Source organism: Tympanuchus pallidicinctus, unplaced genomic scaffold, assembly GCF_026119805.1.
Source record: "Tympanuchus pallidicinctus isolate F22 unplaced genomic scaffold, pur_lepc_1.0 scaffold1, whole genome shotgun sequence".
Taxonomy (NCBI): Eukaryota; Metazoa; Chordata; class Aves; order Galliformes; family Phasianidae; genus Tympanuchus; species Tympanuchus pallidicinctus.
In genome coordinates this window covers 70,034,541-70,051,968 of record NW_026294618.1, presented here as the reverse complement: position 1 = coordinate 70,051,968, position 17,428 = coordinate 70,034,541, and the positions used below count along the sequence as shown (strand labels likewise).

General features: G+C 39.8%; 1 protein-coding gene across 4 annotated transcripts in view; it reads left to right on the top strand.

Moving 5' to 3' along the window:
* The first annotated feature begins 2,795 nt into the window (after nucleotides 1-2,795).
* RAB4A (RAB4A, member RAS oncogene family) overlaps nucleotides 2,796-17,428 on the top strand; it is a 28,260-nt gene continuing 13,627 nt past the window's right edge. For 3 of the 4 annotated variants that reach the window (XR_008207175.1, XR_008207174.1, XM_052684596.1), the window contains exons 1-7: nucleotides 2,796-2,940; nucleotides 8,584-8,607; nucleotides 11,089-11,169; nucleotides 11,685-11,799; nucleotides 12,754-12,816; nucleotides 14,886-15,040; nucleotides 15,976-16,071. Coding sequence is in view for 2 of the 4 variants with exons in the window: in XM_052684596.1 (XP_052540556.1) it covers nucleotides 2,910-2,940; nucleotides 8,584-8,607; nucleotides 11,089-11,169; nucleotides 11,685-11,799; nucleotides 12,754-12,816; nucleotides 14,886-15,040; nucleotides 15,976-16,071 (565 nt within the window). In the remaining 2 variants the exon portion in view is untranslated. The remainder of the gene's footprint in view (nucleotides 2,941-8,583; nucleotides 8,608-11,088; nucleotides 11,170-11,684; nucleotides 11,800-12,753; nucleotides 12,817-14,885; nucleotides 15,041-15,975; nucleotides 16,072-17,428) is intronic. The other variant, XM_052684614.1, reaches the window with a different exon arrangement.

Sequence of the window (17,428 nt, the reverse complement as noted above, 5' to 3'; positions counted from 1 at the left end):
CCTCATCACTCTGTTTACATAGATCTTGAAAAATTAAATCAGTGTTTTCAAAATCCGTGGCCTGTATATTGATCTACTTTAAAATCCATTAACATGTTTCTCTTAACAAAAGCTTTAAACATTTTATATAAGCTTCTGCAAGATAAAAAGGAACAGTACCCTATCCCACATTAGAGCAAATTTGTACTTCTGCACTATACTATGGATTTATCTGAAAATGAGCTTATCCCAGCTCCTGGCAATTGTTCAGGAATCCTGAGTTTCCCTGAACTGCAGTGTGGCTGCCTTCTCCCTACCACTGGTGAAGACAGCATGTTGAAGAGGAATAGAAGGTGACTAGCAGACAGCATGCTGGACTCTGGCCTTTACCAGTTGTCAATTCAGCAGTATAGCTTGCAGGAATCATATTTGGGAAAGTTTATTGCAAAAAAGGAGCATCACCTTCTTCACCACCTCCATCTACTCCAGGCTAACATCTGAGGAACTAGCCCAAGACTTTAGAAACATTTAGCCCATAAATTTCCATGAATGACTGTAATTACATTAATTGACAACCACATTCATAGGTCGAGGGCAGCTTCAGTGGAAGTTGAAGATGACAGTATTCAGATGATGTCAGTTGTTTTCAGATGAAGTCAGCTGGCCAGTAACACCGAGTACATGTAAATATTTCACTTGGCTTGTCGGAGCCAAATTCATGACCACTTCAAATCTATTTGAAGCCTGAAGCTTCTACATACATTGGGTTGCTTTCCAACACTTGATTCCTGATTTTAACTAACCTCTCAGGTGGGACTACATGCCATGCAACCGTAACTGATCAAGCGAACATACATGAAGTATAGCGTTACCGCAGTGCCTTTCACAAATGGCCTTGTAGTGCCACCTTCAGACTAAACCAAGACATGTCCTATCGCTCCCACATCTAACAGAATCCTGTAACCATTAAGAAAAGACATCTGAGATTATCAGGTCCTGCTGTTAATCTGTCTCCACCATGCTCACTAAACCATGTCCTTAAGTGCCACATATAAGCATATCTTTGGAGTCATGGCAAAAGGGTCCTGCAGGCCCACTTCACAGGATGAACGGTGGATGACTGAGCACTCTGTGAAGGTGAATCCAAAATATGGATCCGTTTCAGGCTGAATTTTGTTTCCCTGCAATAGGGAAAGGCATTAAAAGCCAATTCCATATCTCCCGAGTCCCAGAGGTCAAGTTGTTTCCTTTGGAGGAAAAAGCTTTTGAAGAATCCCTCATCCTAAGTCCACATCTGAGGAGATCTTGCAGTCCTCTTCTATTTCTAGGGTATCAAACACTAATGTTCTGGTACTCTGGTTAGTAAAAAACTCTAAAAAATCAGATTATCATTTTTAAAGAAACATCAACATGGCCTTTTGGGCAGCAATTTTACTACCACAGCCAATTACAGGAACAATAACTGTGGTGAAACTAATTTGGGGAACAAATGATAGTGTTTAAATGTCTGATCTTCAGACACAATTAGACATGATGTCTCTGTCTTTACATGAGCCAGAAGACAAATGAAATGTTTGGCTTTCAGCTTTCTTTGTTCTCAGACTACAGATGGACACCGGTGAGGTCAGTTGTAGCTATTTATTTTTCGGTTAGTCAGAAGTAATATTTTTATTAAAATACAGCAGCCTGTATTATCAAATCCCTCAAATACCAGCAATATATTCTCCAACCTACTGCAAGCATTCATTATTTGTGAATTTTACTTTGTTCTCAATTTCATCTTCAAAGTAGAAATGCTGTTAGACCCAATACTTTTCACAGTCATAGAATTGTTAAGGTTGGAAGAGGCCACTAAGATTATTTAGTCAAACCACCAACCCATCCCCACCATGCCCACTAACCATGTCCCTCAGTGCCACATCTACACATTTCTTGGACAACTCCAGCAACGGTGACTCCATTAGCAGCTCTATCTTTCCTTTTCCATTCTTCCAACACCCATCTTTTTCTTCAATATTACTAACAGGATACTTACAGAAGGCTACATACTTCTGATGTATTTTATCAGTATGTGCATGTTAGCTAATTGGGAGTGACTGGAGGCAGAGGAGAGTGATGTCTATCAAATATAACTTCCATATAGGTAAGCTTGTTTTGATATCACGAGACTAATTTGTCATTTAGCCTAGAGTACTGTATGTACAGTGCAAGATGGCTAGATGAGCGTGTCCTCTTACTGATACAGCACAATACGTTTCAGGAATCAGGCAAAATCTATCTGTGTTAACCAAGCCTCGGTTTGGTTTTGTCTTTTTTTTCTGTTGCTGTTGCCACTTATCTTTGAATACATGCTGTGTGTGTAATCAACACACACAACATGTGTGTCAGGAATTCTATACTGCTAGGTCAAGCTTCAAGGCTCAGTACTGTTTCTCTACAGCCCAGGAGGCAACAGAGAGGCAGCAGGATTGGGAAGTTAGAATACCAAGGACAAGATTTAAGGGGATGGGAGGGAAGGCTGCGGATGGAGGGGCACAAGGGAACGCGGCTTGGGGTCTGATCGCCTTGATCAAGGAGAGCTGCGAGACACTTGAGAGGAAGGGAATTGCCCTCTCCACCAGCCCGCACTGCCCCGACGAGAACACGCTCCCCGGGCAGCAGCTGTACAGGACGCACCGCAGAGGCGCGCCTCCTCTCGGCGGAACACAACGAGCTGCGCGCGCATGCGCCGCGCCGAGGGTGTGGGAGCGGGGCGCGCATGCGCAGCGGCGGCCGTAGCGGCCGGGGCCAGGGGCGGGGCGGGGCGAGGTGAGGTGGGGCGGCGGTGAGGGGTGTGCGTTCGGTGCTGCGGGGTTGCGAGTCTCTGCCCGGCGGCTCGCTTCTCGGGCACGGTTGCGGGAGCGGAGCGAGCGAGGTTTGCTACTCGCGAAATGTCGCAGGCTGCCATGTCCGAGACCTACGGTAGGAGCTGGGGGTGGGGCCGTGCGAACGGACCGTGACGGGAAGCGGGGGGCAGCGGGTGCGGCCCCGCGCAGGGAGGGAGCACGGCCCCTTGTCGGGGGAACGGCGGCCCCGAGGAGGAGGTTGGGGGTAAAGCGAGGGCTCTGTAGGTGGGCAGGGCTGGCGTTGGCCCGCAGCGGTAGCCTGCGTGCCTCTTTGCCCTAACTTTGCTCCAGCCGGCTGAGCGCGCTTGGATCGCCTCGGCTTTCCTCCTCTTGGCGTAGCGCGGCCGGTGACATCTTGCAGAACGGCAGTGCTCTCACGCGTAGAGGCTGCAGAGCCTCTGTGCCGGGGCACTAGGGTGGGTGAGAACAGCCTCGAACGCGGTGTGCTGGGTGTGTGCCTTCGTCTCCTCCGTCCTCAGCAGCAGTTCTGACTTCGACGTGTGTCTCGTGTTGGGAGAGCGCGGTCCTGGAAATAAATAGCTTCCATAGGTGCAGTACAGTGAGGTGCAATACCGCTGTTGTCTGTGAGACAGCCTGCGTTGCCAGCAGGAGTTCTTATCGGTATGAAAACTGTTGGCTTCTGCTGCGCAAGCCTGTTTGCTTTCAGTTTCCACCAGTGGCTGTTTTTTCACAGTGGTCAATGCTTTGGTGTACAGTAAGCATAAGGAACTGTTGGGCAAAATGAGGCAAGAACATGAGGCAGCCCTTGAAGTGTAAGCATTGAGATCCTGCTTCTGTTTTACATGCTTGAAACGTGTAGGCAGAAGCTGGACTAGAGGCGTGCCTTGTAGATCTAGATAAGAGTTTGGACCAACTTCTTGTAGTCTGACTTCACGTGATCAAGAACTGGCATCGTTTCTGCTATGCTTGCATTGGAATTGGTGGTTTTCCAAGCAATCAGATGGATCTGCAACCAGAGAAGGTGGAAAGTGTTCTAGCTGTACCCTTTAGCCTGCTTGCTATTGCAGCAGCATCGTATAGATGATTGCATTTTAAAACAAGTACACTTCAGACATTTTTTGCATTGGTTCAGTGATGCAGAATAGTAATTGTAAGCCCACTCTAACTGTTGATGCTTTCTAATTGGTTCAGTGTTCTAGAAACTATGGCCTTAACGCTGAAGTTCTGCAGTTGTTGTGAGTTATTCCTTTTATTCATTTTCTGTTTGGTGTATTTTTCTTCCTAGTTCCAATGTTTATTCTTTTTGTACACAATTAAGCTATTAAGAAATCAAGATTTAAAGTAGATGGAAAAATATAAATCACCTTATGGCATGACGTAGATGTTAACAATGGTTATGTTATCTCTGATCGCAGGAGTAACCAGTATCTTAACTTTGCAGTGTCCTGTTGGTGCCCTGGAAAGAGGATGAGAGCAGGGCAAGCATATAGGATGTAAGATTCCTCGACCTCCAACTATTTTAATATTAATAGTTCCCAGAGCCAACTATAGTTTCTCTTGATAAACCCTCAGCAGCATTTTCTTCAGTGAACTCACCCAATCTTTTCTCGAATGCAAATTTGTGTTCGTGGCACCCTTTGACAGGGAGCTCCCTATGTAAATGATCTGTTCTGTGAAAGGCCTTCTCCTCATTTTTTGAGTTCTACTTGATGGCCAGTTTTACTTGATGACCTTAGCTCTTCTGCTGGAACAGTGTGGTATTTATCTCCATCTCCCCTCTTTGTGATTTCACTCATGGTTGCATAAACCTTATTGATGGAAAGATGAAATGCATTTGCATAAAACAACACAAGTTAAATTGACTCCATTATTGCCATTAAAAGTTTTTAGTCTTTTGAATGTTATATTCCACAGTTCAGCTAGGGGTTTATTTGAAATTATGAGACATTGCAGTCTGTTTGCTAGCTGTCAGTGCTAGCTACATGTAAATGCTGTATTTCTTTTTTTTTTTCTTGTTAACAGCAGAATAACTACACATAGCACTTTTACTTAGATTCTTCTAATTATGATAATATTTTGGCTCTGTATTTTTCAGACTATAGACTGTATTTTTCCAACAGCTATTTAGAATAAACTTACTTAGGCGAACTCTTCCTTTTCAGGATACATTTGGGTATTAGAAATATTTGGCAAGCCTTTGAGCTTTCTTAGAATTACTTGGGAATTCCTAATGCTAGGGATGGAGGTTCTTTCTTTTTTTTTTCCTAAGAAATATTTTTCTGCTTAATGAAACTGCTTTACCATGACCAATCATTTTGCTTTACTCTCAGGATTTGAAAACTGTACTTTGCTCAATTCCATTCTTTCTGGAAAATCCTTACAGGGCTTTCTGTTTAATAGCAGTATTGTAAGTTATCTGCAGTAGAAGTTATAATCCCACAATTAAGGGTGCTTCTCCTTTCTCTTTCCATTGCCAGTTGCATTTAAGAAAAAAAAAAAAAAAAAAAAAAAAAAAAAGAGTTTTCTTAATGAGTTGAATTTCATTGTGTATTTGATTAATATTTTTCTGAGGCTTTGGGCTTGATGTTTTCCAGGCTCCTTGGAGTATCTTCAAGTGTATGAATGATCTCTGAGCATTGATCTTGTTCTTGAGCAAGGTGGGAGGTGGATGAAACACTGCCACGTTTTCAAGCCTTGAACCCGCTGCCCACCGATTGTAATACTTGTAGAAATAGGGAATGAGAAGTTGTAACTGGATGAGATATGAGTGTGAATTTAATTTCATCTGCAACTTTTTGCTACTGGTGGAGCATCAAGGGCTGGAGACGTGTGGAACTTGAGTGCCAGTTTCTACAGCAGATAGTGAAATGGACTGATACGAAACACAGTGTTTATTCAAATTGTAATGGCTGCATCACACAACTATTATAAATTTACTTGATTTCACTGGAAAAAAAAAAAGTCTTCTAAGTCCAAGTTTCACCATACAAACATCCGATTATTCACTGCAAATGTTTCACCAAAATAGTACTCTCTCTTCTCTGTTGTGTTGTTAGCATGGGAGAGATGACTCAGTTTGCTCTGGGAAGCAATATTATGATAGACTGAATAATTAATAGAAATGGTGTTTGGGATGTTGTCCTTCAGTGTGTAGTTTTCCATTCTCTCTGTGTTTTCAGCTCGGTTTGGAGTGGTAACATAAGTCTGACAGTACTCAGTTGAGATATAGACTGGAACAAGCTGGGATTTCTACTGTAGTACAACTACAATAGAATGATCCAATACAATCTTAAAAAATAATAATAATAATAATCTAAAGCATGCAGCTTGTAACAGCGGAAACAAATCTCTTAATTTTCCAGTGAGTAACTCATGTTTCCTGTGATACAGTGTCTGTAGCATATATGGATAGTTACTACAGGACATGTGCAGAGTTTGTCCTGCTTCCCAGTGTAAAATGCATCCATTTTCCCATTATGATAAATATACATTGATTTTTAAAATGGCTTGTCCTTAACTGATAAATGCAAAACCACCTTTTAGTTTCAAATGGTGTAAGGCTAGAAGACTGCATTATCTTTGGAAAAATAGTACATTTCACTCAATCTCTTCAGTTCCTACTTCCTCTCTTTTTTCCTTGAATATCTGCTACTGCCAGTCTGATCATGAGTCTTGTTGGAATTTGTTGTTGGAATGCGTAAGCTGCCTGTCCACTGAAATGTGTTTCTTTTTTGTCTAGATAATTTGATTCATGCTTTTCTCCCAGTCCTGCCTTTCCTGCTCCCCATATATACTTAGCAAATGTATTTTCATTTATCACCTTGGTCTTCAGTTTATTTCATAGTTTCTTTTATTGCCTAGAGGGCATGGCTTTTTTGTTCATCAGGAAGCAGAGCTTCCTCCTTTTAAGCAGTCTTTATTCAGATAAAGAGCCAAGTTGAGCCAAGTTTATCTGTGCTACCTGTTGATCTTAATTGCTATTGCTAGAGAAAGGAGTAAAGAGAGATAGCCCTTCTTTTCTCTCATTTAGAGGCAGCATATTGTCAGTAGGATTGCTTCAGAGCACTCCTCCCTTATGCAGGCTTCTACAACATAAAAGGAAAGTTGTTTTTGTTTTTAATGACATGAATGAAATACTGCTGATCCTTTGGAAACTAATGAATGTATGTTCTACTCTTTATCAAGGATTTGGTAGAAGACTGATCTATGAAAGAGGATGTAATTTGGTCGATTTCCCCCACCCCACCCTCACTCCCCCCCCCTTCTGTATTAAGTAGAATACAGGAAACAATTCATGCTACATTTTGAAGACTGAGCTGCAGTGGTTTGTTCAATTTTCTTCCCTCTGCTGGAATCGATTTCAGTCAAAGGAGGAGGTTGGACATCCTGGGGTGGTTTCCACACCATCTGGTTTTGATCTGCCATGGTAGTTGAGTCAAAGCCCACGATTGTCTCCCTTCTCCTCCCCCCTCAGCCCTTTCCTCCCCCTGCACACAGCAGTTCAGCTGCTGGTGCTTCTTTGGGGTGGAGCCACAGCGTTTCTGATTGCTTTTCACCTGTGCTGGGGAACAGGGATCTGTCCCATTGCCTTGCTCCATGTCACCCCTACCCAGTGTGGGACCAGGTGATGCATGTAGCTTACCGAAGGCAGTAAGTTGATTCTTTATGAAATCCTATTTTCCTAAACAGCCCAGATATGCTATCTTTAATCTCTTTATGCTTTTTCTAGTGCATATCTTGCAGCCCTTTTTCTTTTTGGCATGATGTTTAATTTTCTTTTTAAATCCTTTCTCTGTATAAAGACATTATTTACAGGCAAAGTACTTTAACTTATCCAGATCTTCATAGTAGCCAGAATGATAGCAAGCATTTTTAACATTGCAATGATGTTCCTTTTCAGCTTCTCAACGAAGGAGGAACAACGGAGTTCATAAGAAAAACTTCTCTAGGGTGACAGCCTTAGTGACTAACTGGAATGTTAGAGCTCAGAGCTTCTTTGTCAATTGGAGAGGGAGAAAAAAAAACAAAACAAAACTATGAAATGAGTTAACTCCTCTGGGAGAGGAGTTCTTTCAGTCTGTCTCATCCAGTTTCAGAGCCGTGCTAAATTTTTTTAGGTGCCCTTACAGTTGAAAGAGAAGATATTTCTTCTGAATCAAACAATGAAGACATAAAAAACACTACCAATAATGCTTGTCGTTACCTTGCAAAATGACACCATAAGAAATACATTCTGGAATAGTAAACTGAAAAACTATTCTCTCTCTTCTTATCTGCTATATTTCTTCATTGAGAGCGTTTCTAGATTCATAGCCCAGCACGTCAACTCAATCAATATGGGTACTTGTGACTTTCGGTATTGGCACATGCCTTTTCCTGTCCTTGTTTCGTGGTGATTAAATGTACACTGTATTCCATGTTTCCTGAAACACGTTGTCTGATGCTTCTGGATCAACTATTAACGTAAGCTGAACTGAGAGCCTTGTGCTCTTTCAAGCGATTTATGTAAAGTCATTTCAAGTGATAGAAGTACACTGTGAACGTGACTGCAGAGTGTTAATTTCCTTGCTCCACAAGTTTGCATGCTCTGAAAGGTTGCTGCTTTCCCCAGTGCAAAAAGATTTTCATTTTTATAGAAGCTTTGGCTGTTTCCATTCTATGAGTGATTAAAACAGACTTCCTTACAATTCACGTGGTTACTGTATGAAACTGCAGTTTCAAGTTTCACCTTAGAACACTTGTTTGTTTTTTTTGGCAGATGGAAGCATTTTTTGTCTACCAGGTAAGCAGATAATGAATAATCATCTATCCAAATATTTATCATAGAAGAGATTCCCACTTAAAGTTGCCTGGTGCAATAGAATCTTAATGAGTTAGGAGTCTACCTGTAAAGTGCTGTTGTGATATCAATGTAAAGGAATTAATATGAAGTCTCCAATATTACTCTTGCCCTCAGAGCAAAATATGAAGCGCCTCAAATCAAAGCACCTCAGGAAAAATACACTGCAGTTCTCAGTCTGTTCCCTATCAGTCCCTGACAGTGACACCGTTGTCTCAGAATTTCTTGCTGGCTGGCAGCCTGGCCCCACAGAATGGAGCATCTTGTTAAATGTGCTGCTGGACGTGGATTGTAAAATATGCCTTTATTCAACCACATTTAACAACCAGGGCCTAAAATGACAGAGAAATTAGAGTAGGAATAGAGTGCTGATGTGATGTGTCTCCTGTTGTAGTTTGATGGTAGCTGATAAATTGTATTAGTCCATGGGAGGGGGAAAAAAAAAAGGTATATTTGGTTTACTTTTTTTCACTTGTTCTTGACAAGAAATTCTGGCAAGCATCATTTACCAAACATGTAGGAGAACCAGTTTTAACTGGGTTTCAAATTTATTTTTGGAAAAGCTGCAGAGACAAGACAACAGTATTCTACTTGCAGATGTCTCAGAACATTTTGCTTTTTGAGGAACTCTTTGGAAGTGATAAAACCAGTGAGATTACACACACCCACATTGGTTAAATATATGGGAAGGTGCACAAAGTAGCTCACTGTTTGGTCCATAAAAGAGAAACTTTCACAGAGGATTTTTTTTCTTAACCAAATGCTTAAGGATTATTTATGACTTACATGCATTTCATGCTAACAGTGGAGATTTGGTAGTCTGAAGGATGATATATTCTGAGCCTCAGTGTGTTTTGCAATTGAAATGATGTAAGGGGTCCTTCTGTACAGGAGATAATAGGCAGTATTTTAAAACCTGAACCAAAATCTCTTTTCTTGGTCTAGAAAGCACAAATGTCTGAGTGGGGGCAGGAAGAACGATAGGAGTTTGGAACAGAATGTCTAGAGACTGTAAATGACTCTGTTTGTGAGTGAGAAAAGGCAATCTCTTCTTTCAGAATAGAGTCCATTCCAAAGTCTGTTACAGTGTTTGAAACAAAAAATCATGTAAAGATGATATGTAAAAATAATACTTCATTTTAAAGATAACATCTGAAGGACAGCTGAAAACAAAGGATGTTGGACATTCCTGGATTCATACCCCTCACTTTTGCTGTTGAATTTTCAACAGTGGGAAGCTGCTTACCATATTAAGAATATAAGATACTCTTATTTTTATTTAGTTAAGTTTTCATAGCATCATAGAATCTTGAGCAACCTGGTCTAGAGGGAGGTGTCCCTGCCTGCAGCAGGGGGTTGTGGACTATGTGATCTTAAATGTCTCTTCCAACCCAAACCATTCTATTTGGTGTTCCTGCTACAGCAGGGTGATTGGACTAGATGATCTTTTGAAGTCCCTTCCTATCCTTGACATTCTGAGATTCTGTGATGCTCTAATTCCTTCATAAAGGAAAATGATTGGGCAGACTTCTTTGTGCATGTTAAATTCCACTTACGAAGCCAGAGGTTCAAACAAAATTCTCATGAAGTAATGAATCAGTGCTTTGACTGAGTGTATTCCTGTTTTTATTCTGCCATCCTATGAACTGGTATTTACTGTAATGCATTTGACAGCTTTGAACATTGTTAATGAAATTAATGCTAGGTTTTTATTTTTGTTTGTATTGCAAGCTTAATCCTTTTCATTGCATGCTTATCTGTTGTCTTCTGGAGACCTACTGTGTTTATAATAGAAATGATGCAATGAAGTTGTAAAGATGACTGTAAAAAGGATGCTGTTGGTAGAAAAATAAATAGTTGGGAAAGTAATTGTAAGCATTGTTATCATAGTTTATCAGTGCAAATCTTTGAGAATGATAAGACGAGGAAGCTTTCTTCGATGGTTAGCAAAACTGGAAAGGTAGTATCAAAGCAGTGTCTGTAACAAGACAAAAGAGATTTTGAGTATTGCCATTACTAAATGAACGCTGATGTCAATGGCACATAAGTAGATGAAGTGCCAGAAATAACTTCCTTAATTTGCCATATGGAAGAAACACAAAAGCAGAGATTCCAGAATAAAAAAGCCTTGCCAGTAAATTTGTAGAGAACACATTCCAGTTTTTTTCAGATTATACAAGTGTTAAAAGGTCTGTTGGGTTTTGTTGGAGCTGATGTTGTTATAGAGGGCAATTGTACTGACTGTAGCTAATAGTTTATTTACCCATAAAGTAGGTTTCTGGTAGAAAAGTCAGCCAGATGCCTTCTGATTCCATCATTTTCATCTCCGGTTGTCATTCTTGTATCTCCATAAACAAGTAACTCTTTGCTCTCACTTTCTAATATCACTAAAAGTTAGCAATCTTTTTTTTTTTTAATCTTCAGATTTCCTGTTTAAGTTCTTGGTCATAGGAAATGCTGGGACTGGAAAATCCTGTTTACTACACCAATTTATTGAAAAGAAATGTAAGTATACGTGAGCGCAGCAAGGGTTCCCTAAAGGGTTATCTTCCTCAGCCAAACTGTAATTCTCTTGAGAAACAGCTCTGAGATTATGATGTATAATCAAGAAACTTACTGCTGAGAATATGTGCAGTAGTGTCTTAACATGAAAAAACAAACATATTTTGCATATTCATAGAAAAGACTGGCATTCTGTGCTCTGCTTTTCCTTCTTCTTTTTAAATTGCCGTGCAGTATTAGAAAACAAAATTGAAGAAAATGTTGTTTTTCCATCAGCCGTAATAATATGATTAAGGCAGGCCATTCTAGTAATAATTTTTAATTCAGTGGGATGTTCAAAGCTTGTAAGAAATCTTTTTTCTGCATGATGGCAATAGCTGCACTGATTTTGTTTGTTCAGGTAGTAGTTTGTCATTTGAACACTGGAAAATTTTAATTGCACCTACGTTGGATTTAATGAAAACTACTTATTCACTCCAAATGTTCTCCAAATAATAAATCTTTTTTCATCTTTTTAGTTAAAGACGATTCAAATCATACCATAGGAGTGGAATTTGGTTCAAAGATCATAAATGTTGGTGGTAAATACGTGAAATTGCAGATATGGGATACAGCAGGACAAGAGAGATTCAGGTACCCTTTTCAGCCGTTTTATTAAATGTTGTTTCTTGTTAAATCATTACTTTGGATGTTGGGTATTATCTATTCCTGCTTAAAAGCAGGCATATATCAAATTTGGCAAAGAAGGTATGTGTTTGAGTATATTTACAATCAAATATTATCTCTCAGAGGCTTTTTTTATTGGCTGGGGGTGGGTCTGTTTTGCTTGTCTACGGAGTATAGAGAGCTACCAATGGTTAACAAGGGTGAGCGCAGTGGTAAAAGTCTGGGGAATGGACTGCAGTCCAAATACTTGTCCTCTAACAGGCAAAGCCAGGCAGTGATATGCAGTAAGATGTCTCCAGTCTGTTGGCTAGATACCATGAGATTGTGAGGGGCTTGTTCTAGAGGCTCATAAAAATGATGTTCCTTTAAGTTGAATGCATTTACAGATGTGCAGGTTATTTTCTTTGGGTACTTTTTATAATCTATGTGAGCCTTTTGTTTTTAAGATTAACTTAGCATACTTAGCAGTCTGTTTTTAATTCATACTCTACCTTTTGAAGAATGCTTTGTGTTCTTTGCTTCCTTTTTAAGGAGTCTTAAGTTGTTCAATGGCATTTACTTCACTCTCCCTTTACTGCTGAAAGATGAAGCATAACTTAACTGTGGCATGAAAGCTGAGCAATTACCACCAGCAGCTCCCAGTTCTGTGTCAGGCCGTATTTCAAATGTATCTTCAGCAGGACATGGATCAGAATAGACTTTCAGAAATCACTGTATGACTGCATTCCTTGAAAACTTGTCATCTTGTCATCGAAAGCCTAGTTATAAGTTTTTGCTGCTTCATTATGATTAAAATCACTTTTTTATTTTTATTAAAAAAAAAAAAGGTAATTGTTTTTATAATACAGTAGATACATGAAACCTAGGCTTTAAACAAAATATACAACAAAAATGTATATCTATTTGTCAATTATATTTCAGGTCTGTAACAAGAAGTTACTATAGAGGTGCTGCAGGTGCTTTACTTGTCTATGATATAACCAGGTAAGAAAACTAGCTCCTCTTTGGTTTATTGGCTGTCAGAAACAATTAATGAATAACTAGAATCCCTCCCATGTATCTAATCCTCTGACAGAGAATAGACAAAAAAAAAAGAAATACAAAATGTATTGCTATTTTAGTGCATATCTAAGCCTTGGAACTTGCTTACATGACATATTATTTTAAACTGAGACGGGAGGTTTGGGTTAGATATTAGGAGGAAGTTTTTCACCCAGAGGGTGGTGACGCACTGGAACAGGTTGCCCAAGGAGGCTGTGGATGCCCCATCTCTGGAGGCATTCAAGGCCAGGCTGGATGTGGCTCTGGGCAGCCTGGTCTGGTGGTTGGTGACCTTGCACAGGTAAGGGGTTGAAGCTGGATGACCATTGTGGTCCTTTTCAACCCAGGCCATTCTGTGATTCTATGATTATGAAAGCCATAAATGTACAAAGGCTCAGGGGGTTAGACAAATATGTAGGAATTGGCCCACCAGTAGATGTAATCATGCTAGACTGTGTGCAGCCAGTGGCTCAGGAAGTCTGTTAACAACAGCTGTTAGGAACTGAATAAACTGAGAAAAGATCACTGTGGGTCTTGTTACTGTGTTTTTGATCTGTATTTTGCATTCATAGTTTTCCAAAGAGATAACCAAACCTCTGAACTGGTCTGTGTTTCTCATGTCCTTGAAAACAAATAACCTGACACTGGTGGTATGCAACAGAAATTTAGAGCAGTCTTAAGCCACATGTAATATAGCCACTTGTAAGGTAGCACGCGTCTGTGGAAGCTGCTTATTAGTGTGCTGGTGTAACAGGTCATCATCTGGAGAAGCTAGCTTTACCCATGTGTTCTGTAACTATGGCCCAAAAATATTTTAATCTTGTTTGTTTGCTGTGGGTTTTTTGTTTGCTTTAATGTTGTAGGCAGCCAGTAGAATACCTTACCATTGCACACTTCTGCTTTTTTTTTTCTTTTTCTGGTCCTGATAGACTAATGCTTATCAGATAAGCTTTGTGTTGGTTAATGATGACTCGCTGTATGTATTGCTTTTTTTCCTGTGAGTGTACTGTTGTACTGTTTTCCCTTGAGCACTCTTCAAAATCAGTGTTTTGTGCTTAAGGTCAGCTGAGCTCATTTGTCAGTTGGTCTTCTTGATGGTTTTAGCTTTGCCCACCACTATAATGTGAGCAGGATAAATGCCTGTGATGTTTTTGGTCTTAAAACAAATGTGATACTTCAGGCCTGCATTTCTCCATTAGCATAGCTAATTCTTATAATACCATCTGGAACTTAATTATTGAGTTCCATATTAATAACTCATCACTATTCCTAAATTTCGTGCACAGAAAGCTGAAACTAGATTAGCACTTCAAATTTTAGCCTTTCACATTAACAAAGTATCTTGTTATTTATTTTTATTCCAATCTGTGGGCATTTTGCATCAATAAGAAGTAAGCTACTACTTTTCAAAGGCTACGTGTAGCCAAATGCACCATGAGCTATATGTGTGTTTAATCATCTGTTCCCCTTTTGGGGAACAGTGGGTTGCCACTCCAAAACATCTTAGTGATGCTTCAGAAGAGATCTCGCTTTCAAAGTTCTTAGGAGCTGCAGCTGGGATTTCATGTGTTTCAGCTCATGGGTCCTGGTGTCTAGATGATAATTTATTAATCAGAATGACTATCTAATGAAAGGCATTAAGGCAGTGGCGGAGCAGAACATTCATAAGCACTGTGAGAAGTGAGCTGAGCAGTACTGCCTTCTATAGGCTCTAGCAGCAGACTACACAGTGTTTCTCGACTTCAGAGGGAGAAGCTGCTGGGAAGAAATTGTCTGGGTTTGGTTGTGATTGATTTGATTTTGCTTTTTAAGAACTTTACCCTTCTTGTTTCTTGAAGGAACTTGGTACTCTCCCCAGTTTGTTGTTGGTGTAATTGAGGTGTGTAGGTAACGTGTCTGACTAGTACAGTCTTGTGGCTTGGCAATAATGTAGGTTTGCCTTCAAAAGTTTTAGTTCAGTGATCTGCTTGCTAGAAATGAGCATTTTCTAACATGGGGTTTTTTCATCACAGCCGTGAAACCTACAATGCTCTCACTAATTGGCTGACAGATGCAAGAATGTTAGCAAGTCAAAATATTGTGATAATACTGTGTGGAAACAAAAAAGATCTTGATGCAGATCGTGAAGTAACCTTTCTAGAAGCATCCCGGTTTGCACAAGAAAATGGTAAGTAGTAAAAAAATCTTCATGTAATGCTGAAAGATGGTTAGTACTTAAAACAGGGTTTTTTTGTTGTTTTTGGGTGTGGGGTTTTTTTTTTTTTTTTTGCTACTATTGAATACTTTGGTCTGCTGTATCTGTTCTCTTTTCTGAGGGAGACATGAGGACAGTGCCTGTAATAAGAACCGCATGTACTATTTGTCCTGCTATTGATGATTCTTCCATTCAGAGCTGCTACTTAAAGAATATCTTCATGTGGTGTCATATTCCTTAGAGTATGTAAGATGATTTTTCTTGTTACCTTGCAACCAAGGAGCTGGAGAGAAAATACAGAGTAAGGTTTCCTGGTTTTTAGCATCTTGCAGGCTTTCCAGATCATAGTCAAGATGGAGTGGGGTTGGCTGCAGTTGAAAGTAACCAACTCGTGGTAAACAAAGTTCAGTACATGGTGTGGATCCAGAAAACTGATCTGTAGTGTCCAAAATTTTCAGTCTGTGGAGGCATGTTTCTGTAGCAGCTGACGCCAGTCTGACCTTTGTGCTGCAGTCCTACTATCAGTAAAGTCTCTCTTTAGTTTTATAAATTGATTATCGGGTCTTTTCTACCATGTATTTTACTGTTGTTGCTGGCTTTTCTCTTGCAAATAGCTTTCTGTTAACAGGAGCCTATATGAAGTACTTTGTTTTCATGTGCTGTTTTTGCATGTGCAGCCCAGGTAATTGTGTTTAGAGTCTTAATTTTTATATTTCTGAAGTTTTAGAGGAAGTTTTTGTGTGTCTAGAAGTTTTGCTTTCATGAAGTAACTGTTTCAGGACCATGCTATTGGAGGATAGCTCTCAACAAGTCTAAGAAAAAAACGTTTCTATTAATTTTCATGCTTGATTTGCTGTATCAGATGTTCCAGGCTTGCTTTGAGATTGTTTTTCTGGTGTCCAATGCAGAGCTGATGTTTTTGGAAACAAGCGCACTGACGGGGGAAAATGTTGAGGAGGCCTTTGTACAGTGTGCAAGAAAAATACTCAATAAAATTGAATCAGGTAAACAGAAATTAAAATTACTTTAACCTTTTTTTTTTTTCCTAGAAACTTAAAGCATGTGTGTAAGTATCAACATCTAAAGTTATTTAGTTGTGGTAATATAACCCATTTGTTTTATAGCTGTATGTTTTAACAGGAATGAACATTCAGGTAAGATCTGTGTACCTAAAAGGGGGAAGAGGTGATTGTGGATGTACAATATTTACCTTAGTAGTGAGCTCAGCATGTAGGTTGCATGTTCTGTGGATTATGTGCATACAACAGTGAAGGCTGACATTAGACAGCTTTAACAAAGCAGAAGAAGAACATGATGTAAGGGCATAACTTTTAATTCTGCTTCTCATTTACTGCAGGCAACATGATCAAGAGAATTTGAACACTTAACACAAAATACCAGGGATGTTTCCTAGCAACTGTGTTTCTCTGATGTGACCTTCCTGGCCTTAGCTGAAGTCATTTTTCTTTCTGCAGATCTAGAAATATGCCAGAAATTTCTCAGTGCAAGTGGGCAAGCTTTTGTCAGAAATGGGCTCTGATGTGTTTGTGTCACTAGAGCTAATCTGTTATTCTGATTTTTTTCTCATTTTTTCTTACTCATTTTGAATGCCAAACAAAAAAAAAAGTAGTACAATATTTTCATAGAAATTTCCTCATTACTGCATCAAAATCAATGTCAAACAGCCTCCTTCATTTTAAACAAACAATAGGAAAACCCCAACAAAATAAAAAAAGAAAAGCAAAAACAACAAAAAGCAGCATTTGGCTAGTTAGTATTCCCATAACTGATATAAAGAGGCATTACCATAACAGAAATAAGTTCAGCTTTCTGTAAGCTGCTTGTCCTGTCTCTTCTATCAGCAGTCATGCACTGAATCATGAAAAAATTGAGTCTGGAGAGAACTACTGGAGCTCTCTGGTCCAGCCTCCTGTTCTAGATTCAGCTTCAAAGTGAAAGCAAGTTGCCCACAGCATATTGAAGCACACTGTGAGATGCTCAGAGACTGGAGGTTCCACGGCCCCTTTGGACAATGTGTTTCAATGCTGACTGAAGTATACAGTGACATTTTCATTTCCTTTGTGTTCAGAAATTCTCCTTGTGCAGGCTGTGTTTCTTACCCCTTCTTTTATTATTTCTGTGTGCAGTCTGGTTCTAGTCTTCACATCCATAAGACCATGCAATCATAGATATAGATTCCCTCTTAGCCTTCTCTCTTCCAGGCTAAGCAAACACAGCTCCCTTAGCTTCTTTCTGAACATACTGAGCTTGAGCCTGCAGCTGCCACAGCAGTCTTTTCCTGGACTCTCTCCAGTTCTGGTTCTTTGTTACTGGGGAATACAAAAATGAACACAGGGTTCT